Source organism: Loxodonta africana, chromosome 15, assembly GCF_030014295.1.
Source record: "Loxodonta africana isolate mLoxAfr1 chromosome 15, mLoxAfr1.hap2, whole genome shotgun sequence".
Lineage (NCBI taxonomy): Eukaryota > Metazoa > Chordata > Mammalia > Proboscidea > Elephantidae > Loxodonta > Loxodonta africana.
Window position 1 is genome coordinate 26,357,802 of NC_087356.1, and position 13,149 is coordinate 26,370,950.

Here is a 13,149-nt window from a genome sequence, read left to right on the forward strand (position 1 = left end):
CCCACAGCTCTGATTGTTCTTTCTCCATGCTGGTCTAGGGTGCAGATGAGTTTCTGGGACGCTGCATCTGCCAACCAAGTCTGGAACGGATGCCCCGACTGGCCTGGTTCCCGCTGACCAGAGGCAGCCAGGCGGCAGGCGAGCTGCTGGCCTCCTTTGAGCTCATCCAGAGAGAGAAGGTGAGAAGCACATGGTAAGGTACAGAGGGTGGGGGAAGGCAGGCCTCCATGATGGGAGGGAACTGCCAGTACGTTCTGTTCCCCCTACCGGGGGCCTGCACTCGGGGAGTGCTCCGGGAGTCAGGTCTCCTGCTCAGATTGGTTCTGCTCATCTTTTCTGAACCCCAAATCATGGCATGATCTAACATTGGGGTAAACTATTGGAAATCTGGACCAAACGAGAATGTCTGAGTACTCTGGCCATTGGATTTATTCTTCACTGGATTACACACTAACATGGTTCCTGTGGGGAGGACCTCTGTGGTCTGGCAGGGAGAGGGGGTGGCAGTTTGAACTGCAGTGACAGGTAGGGGCAGGACCTCCCACCTAGTGCTGGCTCTGTCATGGCCTGGCTGCAGGACCCTGGGCCAGTGACATCCCTGCTACAAAACAGGGGTTTTGGGTTAGCGCTCTGTCTTCAGACTTGCTGTTTGTATGGCATGAACCCCAGTGCGTAATTCAGATATAAACAAGGCTGTTCTGGGGGAAGTGTTTGGGGGCACCCAGCATACTGCCAACCTGGCTTCCCCTTGCACACCCCCCAACTCCTGGGCCCCCAGGTATCTCTGAGGAAGCCCCAGGCCTCCAAGGAACAGAGTCTGCAGACCCCTGGAGATATTCCAAGAGTGTCATTGAAGATGTGTTATCCTGGGTGACAAACATGTGACTAAAGCTCTCTTTTTCTTCCGCCCTAGCCGGCCATCCACCATATTCCTGGTTTTGAGGTAAGTCTTGCTCTTACCTTTCTTTTTCCTTGTGTTAGCAGCACCCTCCCAGGTGGGAGGGATGATCAGGTGTACACCTGTACCATCCTGCCTGGAGGCCTGGATAGTGCCTTAAGCAGTGGAGGACCCGGGTGGGGTCACAGGGGCAGGGTTCTCATCTACCTTCAAGTCTCCCTGCCCAGCTCGGGCCTTCTCCGAGAATCACGAGCTCTCAAACTGCAGGGCCCTGTGGACATCCAGGCCGGTGGCTCTCAGCTCACGAGAATCCCCTGGGCAGCTTAGTAATTACAGTGCTCAGGCCCACCCCAGACCAAATGAAACCCTCTCCGGGTGTGGGGCCAGAGGCACTGAGACCTCTCAGAGCTGCCTAGAGGAGTTTGATGTGCAGCCAGGGCTGAGAACTACAGATGTAGCCTGGTGTCCTCAAAGTGTAGTCTGACCAGCAGCAGCATCACCTGGGATATTGTGAGAAACGCAGATTCTGGGTCTCACTTCTAAAGCACTGAAACAAACTCTGAGGGTGCCGTCTACAGCCTGGGTCTTAAGCCCTCTAGGGACTCTGATGCATGCTCGAGTTTTAGATGCTCTGATTGAGACCCCAGTTTCCCAACTAATTGTTCACGCTGTGACCCCGTTTTTTCCTTCTACTGCTACTATAGGACTTCATTCCCTTCTCGGCTGCCCTCCTTCCTGGGGGTCATGGTGGCAAATGTAGACCTCTCACTGGTCCCCAGGGTATTTAATTCAGGACACACTATTCTAGACCAAGCTCTGCTGCAGCTCTGAGATGTGAGCATTTGGGAGCTTTCTGGATGCCCCACCCCTCACAAGGCAATTCTTACCATACAAGCCCTCCTGCCACACCCTCTGCTCCCCTCCCACCCCACACTCTGCTCCCCTCCCCCATCCCTGCTCCGCCCAATACACGCTCCCTCTCTCAGCCCTGCTAACCTCTGAGGATCCTAGGTTTTTTCTCCTTGGCTCCCCAAGTCCAGAGTCCCCGGCAGGGGCAGCAGCTCCAGTGCCTCAGAGTTGTCTTCTGCCTGGGCCTGCTGCCCCCGGGTCCTGGACCCTCCCATCACCTGTCTGTCACTCCCAGAGACCCCAGGCCGTAGGCCTGTGCTTCAGCTTTGCCACCAGTCCCTCCGCATTGGTGTCTGTCACCCCGTCTTCTCATGGGTCACGCGGGGGGCATGAGGGGAAACACACCCCCACACCCTTGATGGGAGCTGGTTTCTGTTGGTTGCTCTCAGCAGTGATACCTGGTGGGCTGATCTTTGCCCCAGCCCAGGGCAGACTGGCCTAGGGGAGTGCTCCTTGTCACTAAAATGAACTTTTACCCTCCTCTCTTTCCTCCCTCCACCATCTCCTGGATGCGGAATGTACCATACTCATGGTCCAGGTACAGGATACATCAAGGATCCTGGAAGAGGTGAGCTGGGCCCTCACAGGTGTGGCTTAAGGCTGGGGGTAGGGGAGAAGAGACAGAGGGAAGGTATAGGACAGCCCTCCAGGTTCTGGTGCCCCAGTGGGCATCTGTCGTATGGAGGCCCCTCTCCAGCCCATTCTGATACTCTGCATGGGTCCAGGGCTACCTGGCTGTGTTCTGGATGATTCTGGCTTCAGAAGCCTTGTTCTACTGGGAGGCCAGACTTACCCAGACAGTAAACAGAGCAATGCAGTCTCATCAGGTCGAAGACCAGGTAGCATGTTTTCAAGAATAAAATGTTCAGAAGGGGCCAGAGCAGTCAGGGAACACTTTCTGGTAGAGGCGGTATCAGCCAGACATTGCCGCAATGCCTAGGAAGAGGTGGGGTAATGTACCTTTGGTCTGGGTGGCCAGGGTCCAGATTGAGGCCTGGTTGGTTTGGGGGCTGAGGTGATTGGGATTCCTGAGGACTGGGAAGAAGTTTGGGGTTTGCATCCGGGCAAAGCAAGGTCACGTCCTTTGCCATGGGGGATGAGGAGCACATTTCCTATGCCTCCAGTTCATCTGTGAGCAGAGCCTCACGAGCAAGCCCGGACACAGTCCTGGGCAGAAAGACTGGACCGAGAGCCCTGTTCAGATGGGGAGTTGGGAAAAGGGCAGCCACTTCCTGCCATCAGGGAATCCCCAGGCTGGGAGCGGACACCATTTGACATTTTCAGAAAAGTGCAATTTGGACTTGAGAGTGCAGGGTCAGGATGTGGGATCCACAGGCCCCGCGCCCCTTACCTCACTTCCTCTTCGCTCCCAGACCGAGGTGGGGTCCGCCAAGTGAGCTGGCAGTAATTGTGCCTGACAGGCAGCCTCCTGCTTCTGGCTGCAGTTACGAAAGACTGCCGATTTGGAAAGGGGAGCGGAGCTCTGTCCAGGGAAGCAGTACGGAGCCCTCGCTCTTGATTAAGAGCACTCTGGGGCCAAAACCCACAGCCTGCTCTAAAGAAAACCCAGCCCAGGGACAAGTTATTAAAAAAGTTACAATACTTAACAACTGGATTTGTAATATATAGCAATGAAGACTCGGATTCCGAGAGCAGGGATCTTGCTGTGGGCTCGTTTTCAGGAAGCAAATCAAAGTTGAAGCTTGGCAACCAGACCTTGAAGAGGCCAAGTGTCCTGCTGCAGGCCACAGGCTGAGACGGGGTTCAGGGAGGACAATTTCTGGGTGTCTGCTGGGCACGGGGCCAGCAAAGCTGGCAGGTTCAGAGGGTCTGAGGCCCCGTGGCGTGAATGGAGGTAGGGAATGGGCTACTAGCTGGTCCAGGGAATAACCCCAGAGATGACCTTGTGGGCCTCTCATCCCCAGTAGCCCGCTGCCACTCACGTGACCTGGAGCTCATAGCTGGCTCCCTATGGCTTGAAGACCAAGCTTCATGGCAAGATCTTGGGGCCCATTTGGTGTTAAGAAATCCAGGGGGGTATGATGCCGTTAAGATGAAAACATCTGGGATAGGTAAATCCGTAGAGACAGAAACTAGATTGATGGTTGCCAGAGGTGGGGGAGCGGGACTGGGGAGCGACTGTTGATGGCTATGGGGTTTCCTTTTGGGACAATGAGGACATACGGGAACTAGAGAGGTGGTGGTTGCACAGCGTTGTGGATGTACTGAATACCACTGAATTGTTCACTTTAAAATGGTTAATTGTATGTTGTCTGAATTTCACCTTAATTAAAAAAGGAAGAAGAAAAAGAATCCTGGGGTTGGGGGAGCCTAGGTGGAGGCAGGTGTGTGGAGCCACGTGCTGGCCCTGCAACAAGCCAGCCTCCTCTAGCTGTATTTCTGTCTTTGCTGTGGCCAAGCCACTGCCTTGTATAACCCTCCACCAGTCCACCAGGCTCCCAGCCTTCCAGCCTCCATCACTGTGAAGAATGCTCCAGCCTCTGGGAGCTTAGATTCTGGGCCACTGGCCATGGGGAGCCCTGCACAGCTGGGCGCGGAGAGGGCTGGAGCGGTGCATTAGGAAGCTGTCTGTCTGGATGGGTTGGGGAGCGGGGGGAGCAAAGAAGGCCAGGAAGGAGGCTTTTGAAATAATTGCAGTAATGGGGACGGGACCTGGACTGGAGAGGGATGGGGTGGGGGGCATATGGCAGCAGGTGGGTCTGCGGGATGGTTTCTGGAACCCCTCTAGCGGGAGTTCCTTTCAGCTAGAGTGGCAGCCACATGCAGAGGTTCACACACCTGTGCAAAGTAGATTGAAAACCTTCTGGAAGACCAGAGTGCAGATAAGTGAGCTGAAGTGCTGTCTGCGGTGCTGAGGTTCTCGGAGCAGATGGAGGACGTGGGGGGTGGCTTCCTGGGAGGTATGACTCTGAGCTGGCTTTGAAAGCAGGGATTGGGAAAGGGGCTGGGGGAGGTCTACAGGATGGCCACCGGGTGCAGGCAAGGGGCCCAGGCAGCAGTCCCTGGGGCTGGGTCACGTCACTGCTGGGGGCTAGTTTATGCTCATCTAGAACTCCTGGTGGTGTAGTGGTTAATTTAAGTACTACAGCTGCTAACCAAGAGGTCAGCAGTTCAAATCCACCAGGTGCTCCTTGGAAACTCTGTGGGGCAGTTCTACTCTGTCCTATAGGGTCGCTAATGAGTCGGAATCGACTTGATGGCAGTGGGTTTGGTTTTGTTTTTGTTAGAACTGCCCTATCTGGGAACTGCTGGTGGAACGAGAGCCGTTGTGCTTTGTTGAGGCTTTGGTACTATGGAAGGAGCCCTGGACCCTGGTGGAGAGAGCCATGGAGCGCAGGGCTTCCTTCCTGCTCCCTAGCCCTGTCTTTTTGTCTGTGCCGCATGCTGTCTCCTGTTCCCTCTCTTTCCAAGGGCCTTCCCCTCTCCCTGCTCTCGATTTGTGTTTCGCTCTTCCTCTGTTTGCTTCCTGGCCCAGGCTCCCACTCTCCCTCCTTCTCCCCGCCTCTTCTTAGCCCTCTGTCTCGTTTCTTTTCCTCTTTTGTCTGGAGAACAAAGGCGGTCCGAGCTGCCAAAAGGAATGAGTTCAAAGAAACTGCAATTTTAGATTTCCTGAGAACTGGAGAGCGTGTGCACGCATGTGTGAGTGTGTGCGAGTGTGTACACTTGAGAGAATGCACATGCACACACGCACACACCCGCACATGCATCGAAGAGGTGATGGCGAGTCACTTAATAACCAGGGTGCCCTGGGGTAACAGAGCATGTGTGGAGGAGGACCCCACCTGGGACCATTTAGTGGGGAGCAGGGGCTTGCTGTCCTGAGCATCTTAAGGGCAGACATGGTTAGGAGTATTACCCCTTGGTTCTGCTGCTTCTCTGCTCTGGTAGAAGGGACCCAGTGCTCCGAGCTGGTCTCACTGTGGGCTCAAGGGGTCGACCAGATGTCGCTCAATTCCCTCGTTCAGATCCAGGCAACAGGGTACAACTTTTAGTCTGAGATGTACTCTTGCACCCCCAGATCCACTAGAAGGAAAAGTTTCGTGTTTTGCAATCAGAAAAATAAACCCAGTGGTCCCCCATCCCCCCAATCCCTCCCTCAAGGCCTTAATTTAAAACACTGTTTTTCCTGGGAAGTGTAATTAGAGCAACATGTTTTTCCTAACGAGCTGGGTGGGGCTGGCAGACAATGGAGCCCTCCCAGCCGGCCTGGCTGCCCCCGCCTGGAGCTCCCCCCAGGAGCTGGGATGTGAATGTCCAAAGGGTCCCCTGACTGTCCCTCGCTGGGTAAGGTGGGGCTGTATGGGCTAGTGGTGACAGGGCTGACCTAGGTGGCTGGAGGGCCTTGCCAATACTTCTTCTGGCTCCTGGAAATAAGTGTCTGTCTATATGATGGCCCCAGGGCTGGGGAGGCAGCCCTCCTCATCTCTCAGGGCCCTCAGCAACCTTACTGAACTGACCAGAGGGGCGGATAGACTGAGACCAGAGGGATGGGTAGACTGAAGGGGTGGAAAGGTAGACTCTGCTCTGATGGGCACAAAAGCACCTCACTTGTCCTCAGGCGCTCCGTGGTCTGAGGTGGGTTGATGAATACCCTGCGTGCCTGTAGATCACCCCTCAGTGTGGGAACCCCAGGCCTTCCCAGTGTTCATAGTGGGAAGGGTCTGGTCAAAGGGGACTTCATCTAATTAGGCCTATATTATGTGGCTGCCCTTGAGGTCCCTGGGTGGTGCCAATGGTTTGTACTTGACTACTAACCAAGAGGTTGGCGGTTTGAACCCACCCAGTGGAAGAAAAGCTTCCATGAAGATTACAGCCAAGAAAACCCTAAGAATACATGTAATACATCTGTAATACATGGAGTCACCATGAGTCAGAATCGACTCCATGACAATGGGTTTGGTTTTTGAGGTCTGCAGTCCTCAAGACCCCTACCACATGGAGAAGAGCAAAATCAAATTGTCCTGGTGGCCTTCAGTCTGAGATGCACTCTTATACCCCCAAGCCCACTACAGTCACTACAAATCAATCTACAGCCAACCGCCTGTGCGGCAAGGTATAACTGGTCCCACAGTTCCACAGCCCACCCCTACTGAGAGTCACTGACCTGGAGGGACAGTGTCATACCTCTCAGGTAGGCTGGGCCAGAGAAGGCTGAGAAACTTGGGAGCAGGAGCTAGCAGTCTGCCTGGGGCCATAGGACTCCCCATGTGAGATGATCTGGGACCAGTTTGGACCTCGGGAGCCTGGGGGCTGCGTAGGGTTGCTTAGACAATCAAAGTTTTAAGAATCAGAAAATAGGGTTATAAAAAGTTTCTGGTGTGGTTGGCAAGGTTTTTTTGAGGATGGAGAGCTTGAACTAGGCCCTGAAAGATGTGTCAGGTTCAGAAGGTTGTGCGGGAAGTCCATTCAAACAGAGGGAGCAAAGAGCCAGCTGGTGGTAGGGAGGACCTGAGAATCAGGCTGGAGCAGACCAGAGTGTTGGGAAGGATTTCTTTATCCATCCATCTACCTGCCGACCCAGCCACCCATCTGTCTGCTATGCTACCCTGCTCTCCTTCTCTTCAGTTATTCATTTAAAATAATTTATTTATTGGACAGGGGATTCAGCTGTGGTCTCTGCCTTACAGAGTTGCTGGTTTAACCAAGGACACACATAAATAAGCACATAGAGATGGCACAAGGTGATGTGTATCAGAATGGGAGTAAGTCCAGAGAGATATGGGAACCATGAGGGTACTTAACTGAAGCTCAGAGCACCAGGGGAGACTTAAACGGAGGTCTGAAGTCTCAGTAGGAGGTAGCTAGATGAAGTGGGGTGGAAGAACATTCCAGGCAGGGGGACCAGTGAGTTCCAAGCCTCAAAGGCTAAAAAGAGCGTGGTGCCTCCTGCAACCTGCTAGTGTTGAGCACGTCTGAGGGAGGAATGGTGGCTCCTCACTATTTGGGGCCTGGAGAGGAAAGGTGCCTGGTGAGAGACGAGACCAGAGAAGTCAGTAGGAGCTAGAAGATGAGGGGTCTTGGAGGCCAGGTCAAGGAGTTTGACCTCATCCTGAGCGAGTAAGGACCTTTGAAGGGTTTTAAGAAGGGAGTGACCTTATTAGAAAGATTACCTTAGCTGCAGAGTCTAACATGCATTGGTTGTTGGGAGGAGGTGTGCAAAATCAGATGTGAGAAGACCACCTAGGAGGATATTGGTGAATCCAGGTGAGGGAGCATAGTGACCCGAACCAAGGAGAGAAGACAAGTGGATGGACATGAGAGATACTAGGAGACAGAAATGCCAAGGCTCGGTGATCAGTTTGACATGGTGATGAGGGGGAGGGTGGCATAGGGATTTTTGGCTTGATTATCTAGGTGGATAGTGGAGCCAGTTTCTGAGACAGGAACATTTGAAGAGAACAGATTTTGAAGGGAAGAGAAAGAGTCCAATTCTGGACAATTCTGCATGGGAACCTTGGACACATGAATGTAATGAGCAGTAAGAGGTTGGGAATGTGGGCCAAGAGAGGGCTAAGGAGCCCTGGTGTTTCAGGGTGGGTGGAGGAGGGGGGCTGCTAAGGAGACTCAGCAAACAGATGGTAGGAGCAGCCAGAGAGGCTGGGGGTGGGGGGGTTAGCAGTGTGGAATCAGAGAGACCATTTTAGGAAGGAGGCCAAGGTCAGCTGCTGAGCGGGTGAGAGAGGTATGAGCTGAAGGGTGTCTTCTGGGTTGAGCTACAAGCAAGTCATTGTTGACTTTGGAGAGAAAAGTTTCAGGGGAGTGGGGGTAGGGTGGGAGGAGGACAGCAGAAGCAGAGTGTGTGGGGGCAGAGAAAGGAGTAGAAGCGAGGGAGGAGAGGCTGTGAATGTAGACAGTTCTTTTCCGGAAACTTCACTGTGAAGGAGGGAAGAGAGTTCCGGAGGCTGCTGGGGGTGGGGGGGTGGGGGGGCACAGAGAGGAGGGCGCAGGTGCAGGTGGATCTGAGAGATGTCTGTGTCTTTTACCAAAGAAGAGAAAGATCCAGTAGGTAGTGTGAGAGACTGGGGAGGAGTAGGTAGAGGTTCAGAGAGCTACAGGGTTTAGACATCAAAGCACAGTAGTAACTCAACAGGCTCCCAGAAGGGCCGCGAGGCGTGCTCAGCAGTAGGGGTGAATGCTGTGGTGGCAGCTTGCAGGCAGGGTGGAGGGGGGACCTGGAGGCAGGGATCCCAGGGAGGTGCAGCATGTGGCAGGGAGCAAGAGGGTCCCAGGACGCCTGAAGACAAGGTGGACAGAGGTGGTGGCCTGACGCTGAGGGAACTGCCCCGTGACACATCTCTAACGTGTTTCTGCTTGTCTCTCTTTCCTGCCTCCGCTGGCCTGGCACTCTACAGCTGTGTGCACCTGCCTTCTTCCTCCAGGGCCTCCTCCACACGGTACTAGAGCTTAACCTCCTCCAGATTCTTGCTTCCTTCTCTTTCTTAATGAACCGGTAAAAAAAAACCAAACCCGTTACTGTCGAGTTGATTCTGACTCAGCGACCTGGTAGGACAGAGTAGAACTGTCCGATAGAGTTTCCAAGGAGCACCTGGTGGATTTGAACTTCGAACTGTTTGGTTAGCAGCGTAGCCCTTAACCACTCTGCCACCAGGGTTTCTGCTTAACGAACAGGCTCTTGAAAATGGGTGACCCAAATGTCTACACATGGGTCCTCAGTGTATAGATAGGAATGTTGCCACCACAGAGCTCAAGGGAGGCTGGAAGAAAGATGAGATGTGGATATAAGGGATAAAAGGAGTCAAAGGGATGCTGCTCAGAGTGTGGGGGCCCAGAAAGGACAGTTCCAGAGGGAAATGTATTAATGAGTTTTCCTTGGCGATTTCAGGGGAATGTTGCAGTCCTGTGAGAAAGGTTTGGTCTTTCTGCCTCTCGACCCTGGGGAACTTGAGTTCCTTCCCTGATCCTTTTTTTTTTTGGCCCCTTTTCCTCTAGGGCTTTTGGCTCTAGGCCTACATCGAGTTGGGCATCAGCCCCAGGCAGGCACGAGTGGGCCATGAGCTGGCCAGCAGGCACAACCCTTCATTTAAAGAGGCGACCCCTGTCTGCACAGCCGCTGCAGCTGGTGACTTCGAGTGCCAAGGGTGGGCGGCAAGCCAGGGGTCTCCCTATCATACAAGCCCTGCCTCCATTGCTCCAGGAGGTGTCACATAGACTGAGATGTGCAAGCACCCTGGGAGTCACACGCTGAGGCGGTTTGCGTGTCACCCTTGTCTTGAAGGCACCTCATCTCTCAGGCGGCCTAAACACGCCAGTGCTTCCTACATCACACCCCTACATTGTGCAGCGGGAGGAAAGTTCCACAGATTCCTTCACTCTGCCTGGGTGACTTAGGGATGGCTATAAAGCCAGTGCTGTCTGAGAGATGTCCCTGATGGATCAGCTCTCCTCAAGTCCTCCTGGGAAGATCAACCACGACGACAGTTACAGTAATAATTAGTCATTACTGATTATTAAGTACTTTCTATGAAAAAAAAATTTTTTTTTTTTATGTGCTAGACCTCATTACATTTGTTCTCATTTAATTCTCAGAGCCACTTCGTATAGGCATTATTGTCCCCAATCTTCGTATGAGGATACTGACTCACAGCGGCTTAGTAATTTGTCCAGGGTCAAACAGCTAGGAAGTGGCAGGGCTGAAACTTGAATGGAGGCCTGTCTGATTCTAGAACTGATCAGCTAACCATTACCAGTCAGGGAAGTGCAGTGTCATCTCTGAGTCACTGGACAGAAGTGACAGCTGGCGTTGGCTGCAAAGTGGTTCATGGAGGTGGGAGGAAGCTGGTGTATTTCTCCGTTCCCACCATCTACCTCAGGGCGTATGTGAATGGATGCAGCACCCTTTGAGAAGGAGACCCAAGCAAGTCACTTGGAAAATGCAAAGCTCCCATCGTTGGTTGAGTTTGCACAAGGCAAGCTCTGTAAAGTGTCCGGTATAGCCTTTTAAATTAAAGTTCACATTTACTGAGTGTCAGGGTCTCTGTGCATGGACATGCAGGTTGTGCACTACACAAGGCACCGTGGCTAAGGGGGTGCAATTTCTAGGATAGATATCATCTACTTATATTTATTAGATGATATCTATCCTGGAAATTCTATTTGTATTTAATAGGAGCTCTTATTTTTTTTTTTTCCTGGTGGTACAGTAGTTAAGCAATGGGCTACTAACCTAAAGGTCAGTGATTTGAACCCACCATGGCAATCTGCTTCCATTTGGATTTACAGTCTTGGAAACCTTTTTGGAGCAGTTCTAGTCTGTCCTATAGGGCTGATATGAGTCGGAATTGACTCGACGGCAATGGGCTGGGGCTTGGATTTATATTTATTATAACCATTTTCCAGTAGATGGCAGTAAAGTGTCTCTCTAATAAACTAGCAAAATATGATAATTTTCGAACATGGAAGTAAAGAGTCTTAAGAAAGGGACATCTTTCTCTAATTGTCGCAAAGGCGCCACGTGGGCTAGCAGTGGTTGTCTTATTGAGAGTTTACATGAACCAGACACTCTTCTTGATGTGGTACAGGTATTAACTTCTTCAACCCTTGCAATAACTTTTGAGGTTGATGTAATTTTAATAACTATTTTATAGATGAAAAATTGAGCCATAGAGAGCAAAATAAGTTATTTAACTCAAGGAGTCAGGATTCATACCCCGAGAAGGTGTTCCTACCCGCTGTGCATCCTTCCCGGGACTTGGTAGTTGGCTACTCCTAACGCATGACAGTACCTGTCTCCCTTGCCCCAGCATGCTCCGCCATATAGTTCTTCATGATCACTGGGCATTCTTCTCCAAGCCTTTTTGGCCAACTCTTGGTAGGACTGACAGGACACATGCCGTGCTCCTTCCTTCCTGATCTGTGGTGGTGAGAGAAGCCCTCCAGCCATGCTCTTTGGTGCTTTGTGGATGGGGAGTGTTTATATGCCCTCCTCCCACTTGTAAATTGCTCTGCTCTTTCTGGCTCACAGTGCAGGTTCTCTCTCCATCCTTCCACTGGACAGGTGTGACAGAGGGGGCTTGGGGCTGAAGGGTGTGCTGGGTATGGGGTGGGGTGGAGGTGGAACACCAGAGCAGGCGGTAAGTCAAGAAGGTCTGAGCCAGAGAAAAAATCACTGGCCTTGAGGGAAGGGACGTGTCCCTTTCGGGACTGAGAGTGCTGTGTGCCAAGAAGGGGCTAGAAAGAGAAGGATGGTATGGAAGTACCAGGGTGTGCGTGCGTGCATGTGTGCATATGTGCATGCGTGCATGGGTGTTGGGAAGAGGGAGATCCTGAGCAGCTCATTGCTGCATCAGAGCCTGCATTAAGGAGGGAGGGGCAAGTTGGGCTGCATTTGAAACGGGGCCACCTAAACTGTGGGCCAAGGTACTTGAATTGTGGCCCTGAAGAAGACGGTGCCTGGCAAAAACTGACTTAGCTCTCTCATTTCTGACTACCTTTTTGCCCACTTCTGCATCTTTGCTCTCTGTTTCTGTGTCTCTCCATGCATGTCATTCTTGCTGTCCCGTCTTTCTCTTTCCTTGCCTCTCTGCCTTGGTCTTCCTCCCACATTTGTCTCTGATCCACCTGCTGTACCCTGCAGTCAGAGGACACCGACCTGCCCTACCCACCACCCCAAAGGGAGGCCAACATCTACATGGTCCCCCAGAACATCAAGCCAGTTCTCCAGCGGACCGCCATTGAGGTGAGCCTGGCCTGGGCAGTACTGGGGCTGTGGAGTAGCCTGGCGCTTCCTTTCCTGGCCCAGCCCAGTGGGTCCTGGTCCTGGGCCCTTGCTAGTGCTTTCCTCATTCTATGTCCCAGATCCTGGCATGGGGCCTGCGGAACATGAAGAGTTACCAGCTGGCTGGTATCTCGTCCCCAAGCCTTGTGGTGGAGTGTGGGGGCCAGACGGTGCAGTCCTGTGTCATCAGAAACCTCCGGAAGAACCCCAACTTTGACATCTGCACCCTCTTCATGGAAGTGGTGAGCCCCAATCTGCCTGCTGTCCACTTCCAGAGTCCTGGTGGCTAGCATTTCCTTATGGCAGCTTGGGGGTCCTGCCCTGACTCACCAGCAGGCCCTGAGTAGGTCATGATACATTTCTCCCCTCACTATTCCTGTTCTGTAAAATGGGAGGAAATGTTCACAGTCTCCTCACTGGAAGCATCTGAGCTCGTTAATAGTATGAATGGGGCCAGCCTGCTCCCTCCTACCCAGATTCCAAATCAACGGAAGCCTCGAGAGCTGTTCTTTGGCTGGTTTCCCTTCCAGGGAAGCCTCAGACTCTGGAGCTCCCTTCAGGGGCCTGCCAGGGCCCTGACCTTCAG

General features: G+C 52.8%; 1 protein-coding gene across 8 annotated transcripts in view; it reads left to right on the plus strand.

Annotated features, from left to right (window-relative positions):
- The window catches only part of DYSF (dysferlin), a 242,190-nt gene that overhangs the window by 152,374 nt on the left and 76,667 nt on the right, over positions 1–13,149 (plus strand). For all 8 annotated transcript variants that reach the window (XM_064268707.1, XM_064268709.1, XM_064268711.1 and 5 more), the window contains 5 exons: positions 39–179; positions 914–943; positions 2,346–2,375; positions 12,423–12,524; positions 12,644–12,805. In XM_064268707.1, coding sequence (XP_064124777.1) covers positions 39–179; positions 914–943; positions 2,346–2,375; positions 12,423–12,524; positions 12,644–12,805 — 465 coding nt within the window. The remainder of the gene's footprint in view (positions 1–38; positions 180–913; positions 944–2,345; positions 2,376–12,422; positions 12,525–12,643; positions 12,806–13,149) is intronic.